At 42.3% G+C, this 10,034-nt stretch overlaps 2 protein-coding genes across 2 annotated transcripts in view; both read left to right on the top strand.

The window, feature by feature from the left end:
• Nucleotides 1–6,193, top strand: part of LOC112074152 (B-cell receptor CD22-like) — a 22,522-nt gene extending 16,329 nt beyond the window's left edge. The window contains exons 2-5 of the mRNA XM_024141377.2: nt 2,636–2,878; nt 3,104–3,385; nt 5,441–5,701; nt 5,912–6,193. Of these exons, the coding sequence (XP_023997145.1) occupies nt 2,636–2,878; nt 3,104–3,385; nt 5,441–5,701; nt 5,912–5,976 (851 nt within the window). The 3' untranslated portion in view covers nt 5,977–6,193. The remainder of the gene's footprint in view (nt 1–2,635; nt 2,879–3,103; nt 3,386–5,440; nt 5,702–5,911) is intronic.
• Nucleotides 6,194–6,954: 761 nt separating this feature from the next.
• LOC112074151 (cell adhesion molecule CEACAM5-like) overlaps nt 6,955–10,034 on the top strand; it is a 16,026-nt gene continuing 12,946 nt past the window's right edge. The window contains exons 1-4 of the mRNA XM_070440405.1: nt 6,955–6,965; nt 7,284–7,465; nt 8,288–8,398; nt 8,911–9,138. Of these exons, the coding sequence (XP_070296506.1) occupies nt 6,955–6,965; nt 7,284–7,465; nt 8,288–8,398; nt 8,911–9,138 (532 nt within the window). The remainder of the gene's footprint in view (nt 6,966–7,283; nt 7,466–8,287; nt 8,399–8,910; nt 9,139–10,034) is intronic.

Below are 10,034 nucleotides of genomic sequence, written 5' to 3'. Positions count from 1 at the left end.
AGAGTAGCAGGACACCTGAGGAGAAAACACTGCAACTGAGGCCACAGGCAGAGCTGTTAGAAAGACACAATGAATTAGTTGTTCATACATAGAATGGGCGTCTATCTGATTAAATGGTGCAGTTTAGTGCAACATCACCACATGTATTTTCATTATTTATATAAATGGGAAAAAGGTAAATTTATAGGTAACTGGCAAAATAAAGGAACCTATGAGTCATGAGGGTACAAAGTTGTATTGAAGCAGGTGACTGTCCACACAAGAGAGGTTCCTGAGTTAAACGAAGCGATTAACCTAACATGATCTTAGGGTATCATGTAACAATATCTGTGGCAGGTCCACCTTGTCCATTGTTTTGGCCTACCATGTGCTATGCCCATTAGGATGACCTACCCCCATCCTACAGGGAAGAAGTACTGCCTGAACGGTTTGATGAGGCGATGAATTAGTAACGATATGCCGATGGCCATCTGTCACCCGATTTCAATCCTAATAAACCCACTTATGGGAGATTCTGGAGCGACGCCTGACGCGTTTTCCACCACCATCAACAAAACACACGAGACACTTAGAATCCTATCATTGAAGCTGTTCTGGCTAGAGTGTCCAACACCTATTAAGATCCTCATATTGTGCTTCCTTTTTATTTTGCACTTACCTGCATTTGTTGCTTTATAATCTAAGAGAATACTGACAAATACAATGATGACTGCAAATAATAGTGGCTCCAAGTTTATCAACAAAACACATATAAAACGCTATTCACCATTCATAGTGATGTGACAGGATCATCTGATGATTGATTGGATCTGGCTGGATTCTTCTCCCTGAGACAACCAGTAGCGACATGGTCATGACTCCAGCAGCTCTACTGATGGTGAGGTGTCTCCCGTTATAGTGTGTCGACAGACTGGGATACCTACATTAAATCAATTCCTGTCTTTGTAACCACTGAATAGCTCCAGATACTGTCAGACCCTACTGGAACATGTAGATGTAAACTGTCTCTCAGGGAACACAGGGTTGGTTTTTAAAGTCAGTGTAGCTTTGGGCAGAGCTGAAGGAAACACATCCACAGATTAAGATATTAACCTATCCTGAAGAACGTGAAAAAATATCACATTCGGAATTAGAAGAGGCCACAGTTAAGTGATGGAACAGCATAAAGTGAATCACATCTACCTAAACTGAATTACATGAGTAGCTATTTCAAATTATTCTTCAAAGGCAAAAGAAAAGTTTTACTCGAATTCAGGAACTCCAGTTCGTGATGGAAAATCAAAAAGTGAACTACCAGTGAACTGATTAGTGATGTCATCACTGGGTGTGACCTATGGGGCTGATCTGTCCTTCAAGCCCTCACACTGTACTGACCAACCAGACCAGTCAGAGTGGTGTGGATGGTGATTATCGTATGACTTTAACTGTCTCATCAGGAAGATGTTGGTTGTTTTGTAACCAGTAGTACCTCCAGTCTGTGTAGCCTGGTTAATGACACATCTGCAGAGTGACTGTCTCTCCAGGGTAGAGGAGTCCCTGGGAGAGACACCACTGAGGCTCACAGGCAGAGCTGTGGAAAGACACATGAAGTAAGTTGATTCATACATAGAATCTGCCTCTATCATGATTAAATGTAGTTAGTTGATTCATAAACAATGAGAAGCTGCTCGTACTAATGATTAAATGTAGTTAGTTGATTCATACTAGACTCTGCTCTATCATGATTAAATGTAGTTAAGTTGTTTCATACATAGCATCTGCTCTAACAGATTAAATGTAGGCTTAGTTGATTCATACATAGAATCTTGCTCTCTCTCATGATAAATGTAGTTAGTTTTTTCATACATAGAATCTGCTCCTTCATGATTAATCGTAGTTAGTTGAATCATACTAGAATCCTGCTCTATCATGATTAAAATAGTAGTTAGTTGATTCATACATAGAATCTGCTCTATCATGATTAAATGTAGTTAGTGCTTCATACAATAGAATCTGGCTCTATTCAATGATTAAATGTAGTTAGTTGATTCATACATAGAATCTGCTCCATCATGATTATCATGTAGTTAGTTGAATCATACCTAGATCTGCTCTATCATGATTAAATGTAAGGTTAGTTGTTTCATACATAGATCTGCTCTATCATGATTAAATAGTAGTTTAGTTGAGTCATACATAGAAATTCTGCTCTATCGTGATTAAATGTAACGTTAGAGCACAAATCTTTCACAAGTATGATCACCATAACTTTTTAATTTAAACAAGTCCTTTGTTTTTCTATCATAACTATGAATCTGACACAACAGACCCTGATTGTCTTAATATAAAATATTGTGGTATCTGTATGACACTACTCACCCATTGACTGTGATAGTGACAGGGTCAACTGAATGGATGAAGACAGTGGGTCTGGCACTCTCTTTTTCCCTGAACACCAGTAGGGACCATCATTCACTGTTGCTCCACTGATGGTGGAGGGTGGTCCTCCTGTTATTAGTGTGTCTGACAGATGGGATAACTACCATTATCATTCCTGTCTTTGTACCACTGCATAGACTCCTCTACTGTAAGACCCTACTGAACAATCAGAGTAACTGTTCTCTCCAGTGTCATGCAAGGGTTTTTGGCTTCCCAGTCGAAGAGGTAGTTTGGAAAGGAGAGACAGTCAGTCTGCAGTGTGTCATACCAGGCTACACAGACTGGAGGTACTACTGGTACAAAAACAACCGACACCTTCCCAGTCAGACCAGTAAAGCCATAGATATCACCATCCCCATCACTCWGACTGGTCAGGCTGGTCAGTACAGATGTGAGGGGCTGAGGACAGATCYGCCKCAGAGGTCACAACCCAGTGATGACATCACTATCAGTGTCACTGGTGAGTTCATTTTTGATGCTCCGTCACTAACTGGACGTTCCTAATTCTGACAAAAACTTTTCTTTGCCTTTGAAGATATATTCTTAATAGCTACTCATGTATCCAGTTTAGGTAATGTGTTCACTTCATCTGTTCCATCACTAAATGAGCTCTTCTAAATCTGAATGTGATATTTTTTTGCGTCTTTAGGATAGGTAATATCTAATCTGTGATATGTTTTCACAGCTCTGCCCAAAGCTACACTGACTGTAGATCCAAACCCTGTGTTTCCTGTAGAGACAGTTACTCTGACGTGTTCAGTAGGGTCTGACAGTAGATGGAACTATCAGTGGTACAAAGACAGGAATGATAATGTAGTATCCCAGTCTGTCAGACACACTATAACAGGAGACACTCTCACCATCAGTAGAGCTGCTGAGTCTGACCAGGMTCTCTACTGGTGTCAAGGAGAGATCCAGTCCAGATCCATATCAATCATCAGTGATCCTGTCACTATCACCCTGAATGGTGAGTAACTTTGTAGTGTGTTTTGTTGTCATAGAGATGGACACTATTTATATATACACTGAGTGTACAAAACATGAGGAACACCTTCCTAATATTGCGTTGCACCCCCTCTTGCCCTCAGAACAGCCTCAATTCATTGGGGCATGGACTCTAAAAGGTTTCGAAAGTGTTCCACAAGGATGCTGGCCCATGTTGACTCCAATGCTTCCCACAGTTGTGTCAAGTTGGCTGGACAGTTGGTTCTTTTGGGTGGTGCACCAATGTTGATGCATACGAGAAACTGTTAAACGTAAAAACCCCGGCAGTGTTGCAGTTCTTGACACACTCAAACCGGTGCGCTTAGAACCTACTGCCAGACCCCGTTCAAAGGCACTTAAATATTTTGTCTTGCCCAGTCACCCTCTGAATGACAAACATACARAATACATGTCTCAATTGTCTCAAGGTTTAAAAATCCTTCTTTAACCTGTCTCCTCCCCTTCATCTACACTAATTGAAGTGGATTTAACAAGTGACATCAATAAGGGATCATAGCTTTCACCTGGTCAGTCTATGTCAAGGAAAGATCAGGTGCTTCTAACGTTTTGTGCACTCAGTGTATGTAGACATGGTCTGTGTGGAATGTTCCCTCTAATTTTGTCTCTGCAAATTCCAGCAAGCATTTACTGTGAACACTGAGACTGTACCCGCTTTAAGTTACAGTATTAACAGTGGCCAAGTAGGCTACTGTGTCTATTTGATACTGTGTCTATTTGATTATAATGTAGGCCTACCATAAAAAACAACTGTGAAAAATGCATCCCATAACATTTTAACGTGGAAATAGCTGTTCTAAATAGTTTTTGTATGTTTTTAAAAGTAGGCTGTGACTACACTTTTTTTTAATGTAGTTCTGTCCTTGAGCTGTTCTTGTCTATTAATGTTCTGTATTATGTCATGTTTCATGTTTTGTGTGGACCCCAGGATGAGTAGCTGCTGCTTTTGCATAAGCTAATGGGGATCCTTATAAAATAGCAAATATCTATCATACAGCCTACAGTAGCAGCCAATGTGCAGGACTCAATGTAGGCCTACATTCCATTAAACTTTTGAGAAGAAAAAAACCATGCAGGGCTTGACATTCATCTGTTAATCCAGTAGTCATTCAGACAATGGGGTGACTGAATGTGTTGTTTAATTCAAGAAATCTTTACAAAAATAAAATACATTATTATTCCAATACCATTATTAGCGAATCAGACAAATTATGCTACGCTCTGCCTATTGGCTACTTAGCTTTTTCAAGACCGTCTCAAAATACAACACTGCCCCTTTAAGACAAAAAAAGCTCTTTACATGACTCCTTTTTCAAAGATGGCTGAAAACACACATGTTGTGTTCTTGTAGGAAGCCACCACTTGCTCATTGTTGACCAGAAAAGAGCTATAACTGTGCTAATAACTCACTAACTAGCAAGGAATATGAACAAATGTGCACACTTTGCTACATGCAGCTCTCACTTTGAGCTCAAATTAAGCTAAACTACTTGCGACCTCTCATACAATCCAGTTCAAAGTGAATGGCTCAGATCCATATTTTATGTGGCAATGGCTATTTGCATAATAGGCCTACTGCAGCACTGATTGGTTATGGTGCACCGGTTTGTGTAGGCATAGGACTGAGTAGTGCCTGTCAGTGTAATACAATCCTACACCAGTGCGCTCTGCCTACAGGAAAAGCTCTTCCACAGTTAGTTTTGCACACTATGGCTTGCATAGTTCGTGTTGTTTCGGTATGTTATATTGAAAGTGGCTAACATTGCGTTGATTCGATCACAATCGCCACACTAGAGCGTAACGTTGACAGTGTTAACCTAATGGAAAATCAATCTCATGCTTCTCTGCTTGGGCTGATATTTCTTATGCACATGGTACTTCCCCGGTCCGCCTGTGCACAGCTTAGAGGAGACATTGGCGTGTATATGTCAATCCAAAATAAAAGTTACCATTTTACCTACTAAAGTAAGACCCTACATGCTCTGACTGCTTTTGTCTTCATATTTAACTGTTTCCACAGCTCTGCCCAGTGCATCAGTGAGTATCTCTCCTCAGTTTGTCCTCTACCCTGGAGATACAGTCACTCTGCAGTGTGACATATCAGACTACACAGACTGGACGTACCACTMGTTTAAAGACAACCAACTGCTTCCCAGTCCGACCAGAAAAACCATCACCTTCTCTCTCCCTGACAAGGCTGGTCAGTTCGAGTGTGTTGGGATGAGGAGAGGTCGGCCCCAGATGTCATATCTCAGCTTTTCTCTCCCCATCATCATCACTGGTGAGCTCACTGTTTGTCTTCAATCAGGACTATGTAAATTCAGAGTCAATGAGGGTTAATCTTAATACAGACATATACACTGTAAATTCTAACTGACTGGAGTCTGAATGACGGAGCAACAATATGTAAAATAGACTTTCATCACAACGTTACAGGCAACAGCTGAATTACCAGGAATGTATCCAGATGTTTTGTGCTTTATTTCTTCAGCTCTGCCCAAAGCTACACTGACTGTAAAACCCAACCCTGTGTTCCCTGGAGGGAAGTTACTCTGACCTGTTCAATAGAGTCTGACAGTACCTGGAGCTATCAGTGGTACAAATACAGGAATGATAATGTACTACCCCAGTCGGTCAGACACACTATAACAGAGACACCCCTCACCATCCGTAGAGCTGCTGAGTCTGACCAGGGTCTCTACTGGTGTCAGGGAGAGATCCAGTCCAGACATATCATCAATCATCAGTGATCCTGTCACTATCTCCCTGAATGGTGAGTTACTTTGTTGGGCAACTAGGGCCTGGCTCGCAGTCGGCGTTCCAATTAATTCCAAAGGTGTTCGATGGGGTTGAGGTCAGGGCTCTGTGCAGGCCAGTCAAGTTCTTCCACACCGCTCTCGACAAGCCATTTCTATATGGACCTCGCGTTGTGCACGGGGGGCATTGTCATGCTGAGACAGGAAAGGGCCTTCCCCAAACTGTTGCCACAAAGCTGGAAGCACAGAATCGTCTTGAATGTCATTGTATGCTGTAGCATTAAGATTTACCTTCACTAGAATTAAGGGGCCTAGCCCAAACCATGAAAAACAGCCCCAGAAAAGTATTCATCCTCCACCAAAATTACAGTTTGCAGTATGCGTTCGGGCGGGTGCTTCCCCTGGCATCAGCCAAACCCAGATTTGTCCGTCGGACATCACTCCAGAGAACGTGTTTCGACTGCTCCAGTGCCAATGGTTGCGAGCTTTACACTCATCAGCCGAAGCTTGGCATTTCTCATGGTTATCTTATGCTTGTGTGCGGCTTCTCTACCATGGAAACCCATATAATGAAACTCCCGACTGACATTTATTGTGCTGAGTTTGCTTCTATAGGCAGTCTGTAACGCAGTAGTTAGTGCTTCAACCGAGGACAGACAATTTTTACGCGCTCCGCACTTTAGCAGTCCCGTTCTGTGCGCCTGTGTGCCTACCACATGGCAACTGAGCCGTTGTTGCTCATAACACAGCACTTACAGTTGATCAGGGTAGCTCTAGCATGGCAGAAATGTGACAAACTGACTTGTTAGAAAGATGGCATCCTATGACGGTATCGCGTTGAAAGTCACTGACGCTCTTCAGTAATGCCATTCTACTGCCAATGTTTGTCTATGGAGATTCATGGATGTGTGCTTGATTTTATACACATGTCAGCAACGGTGTGGCTGAAAAAGCCAAATCCACTCATTTGAAAGGGTGTCCACATACTTGTGCATATATAGTTTATATGTCTAAAATAATATAACTGTACTACTTATCTGAAGTCAGATCATACTTTGAAAGATTGTTGCTCTTACTGCATTTGTCTTTATATAACTGTTTCCACAGCTCTGCCACGGCCTCAGTGAAGATAGTCACTCCACAGGGTCTCCTCTACCCTGGAGAGACAGTCACTCTGCAGTGTGACATATCAGACTACACAGACTGGACGTACCGCTGGTTCAGATACAACGAAGAGCTTCCCATTCAGACCATAAAAACCATCACCATCTCTCTCCCTGACCAGGCTGGTCAGTACAGGTGTTTTGCATGAGGAGAGGTCGGCCCCAGAAGTCATATCACAGCTTTTCTGGCCCATCATCGTCACTGGTGAGTACATACCTTTCCATAATTTACCTAGGGATGAAAAACTATCTTTGCTTGATTAACAATCCGATATGTCAGTCCTTACCCACCCTGCTGATAAGGTGGGTCGGACAGTTTATATAAATGAGTGTCAGAAGTCATATCTCAGCTTTTCTCTCCCCATCATCATCATCACTGGGGAGCTCACTGTTTGTCTTCAATCTGGACTTTGTAAATTTAGAGCCAATGAGGGTTCATCTAAATACAGATATATACACTGTAAATTCTAACTGAATGGAGTCAACATACCCATATGTAAAATAGACTTTTATCACAATGTTACAGAAATAGCTGAATTAACAAGCTTGAATCCAAGAGTGGGGCGGCAGGTAGCCTAGTGGTTTGAGCGTTGGGCCAGTAACTGAAAGGTTGCTAGATCAAATCCTGAGCTGACAAGGTAAAAATCTGTCATTCTGCCCCTGAAGAAGGCAGTTAACCCACTGTTCCTAAGCCGTCATTGAAAATAAGAATTTGCCGCCACTCCCCCAACCCCCAGCCGCCCCCAGCCGTCACTCCCCCAGTACTCTCTCCCTCTCTGTGTGTGTGTGTGTGTGATTGTGTGGGTGGAGACATGTGTGCTGGAGTCAGAGCAGATCCCCACCGGCTGCAACCTGTTCCATAATCAAGACCTCTACAAATACTAAGCCCTGCCACTTCCACGCTGCTCTGCTCATTCTGCCCCCTCTGACTCTGGTCCCTGTCTCCAGTCCCACCATCCTGCTACTCTGTCCTGGATTCCCCACTCTACTACACCCTTGGATTCCCCTCCGGACCTGCCTACCCTGTCCCAACCCCTCTCACCCCAGCCTCAGCCTCAGGTTCCTGCAACCTGCCCAAGCTTCCCCTAGCCTGCACTCCATCTTCCCCTTGTGTTTCAATAAATACCTTGGTTACTTGTCTGAGTCTGGTCTTGGGTTCCCCTGCTCCACTCCGTGTAACAGTATCTTTCATACAAATCTTAACCTTGTGACCCATTCTATACATCTGTTGTATCTTGTCTATAAAATACCTTTGTACTTTTGTCTCTGGGCTCTCAACAAATCATCTGAGGGTGATTCGTCGACCAGGCATCCTTATCGTAGAGCACTCAATCAATTCACTTTATATGTGTGCGTTGTATTGACCTGCTCCCTTATTAATAAGTGAATAAAGATTTAGTTTAAGTATAACACTGACTTGTGTGAAAAGTTTGTCTCTCATTTGATAGTAAACAAATTAACCACCACACTAGTTAAATAAAGATTAAATAAAAAATTWAATTAAATAAAAATAAATTCTGATGTTTTCTGCTCTGTTTTCTCTGTAAAACCCAACCCTGTGTACACTGGAGAGACAGTTCCTCTGATGTGTTCAGTAGGGTCTGACAGTAGATGGAGCTATCAGTGGTACAAAGACAGGAATGATAATGTAGTATCCCAGTCTGGTTACAGTAACATTGGAGTCTCTCACATCAGTAGAGCTGATGTGTCTGACCAGGGTCAGTACTGGTGTGAAGGGWACAGAGTGTCTAGACCCACATCTTCACAACCAAGTGATCCTGTCACTCTCACTGTAAAAGGTGASTTACTTTGTTGTGCTTTATTGATGTTGTTGACTATTTATATTGAGTCAATCATAGTCTGCATGTCAGAATTCTTAGTTACAGTGAGCTCTTAAATGATTGGGACAGTGAAATATTTTCTGTTGTTCTGTTAAGCAATAACAAACATKTTGTTAAWTTAGTATAGWACAGAGTCATTGTTTATACACCTATTTCTATMGAYASGAGTCTGTCCRYWACACTGACTCKTAAACTTCATGTTTGAACATAAAGGWAAACATTTATATAGAGGTTTCATCTTTMTATCTGTGCCATTATGYTGTCTGTTACAACACAGGCAGCACATCTACATGTTAATGTTGCATGTGCCATAATCTACCAACTGTGTMACAGAGGACCACCATGTGGGTAGTGGACACTTCWGGAAAAAGWGTAGAGTATTGAGATGTATAGKCAACAGMGGGGTTCCAACCCTCCAAGACCCCAAACATTGACATCTATTTGACCAAAACACTACTACTATATACTACTCTACTGTACTGTACCCTACTCTACTGTACTGTACCCTACTCTACTGTATTGTACCCTCCTCTACGTTACTGTACTCTACTGACCTGTACCCTACTCTATTGTACTGTACTGTACCCTAATCTACTGTGCTGTGCTCTACTGAACTGTACACTGTTTCTATTGTATTGGTTATCTTTTGCTTGTGTGCAGCTTCTCGGCCATGGAAACCCATATCATGAATCTCCCGACGAGCATTTATTGAGCTGAGTTTGCTTCTAGAGGCATTTTGGAACGCAGTAGTTAGTGTTTCAACCGAGGACAGACAATTTTTACGCGCTCCGCACTTCAGCACTCGGAGGTCCCGTTCTGTGCGCTTGTGTGGCCTACCACATTGCAGCTGAGCC

This window comes from Salvelinus sp. IW2-2015, unplaced genomic scaffold, assembly GCF_002910315.2.
Source record: "Salvelinus sp. IW2-2015 unplaced genomic scaffold, ASM291031v2 Un_scaffold2514, whole genome shotgun sequence".
Lineage (NCBI taxonomy): Eukaryota > Metazoa > Chordata > Actinopteri > Salmoniformes > Salmonidae > Salvelinus > Salvelinus sp. IW2-2015.
Note: the sequence above shows the minus strand (reverse complement) of the source record. Positions and strands in the feature narration are given on the sequence as shown.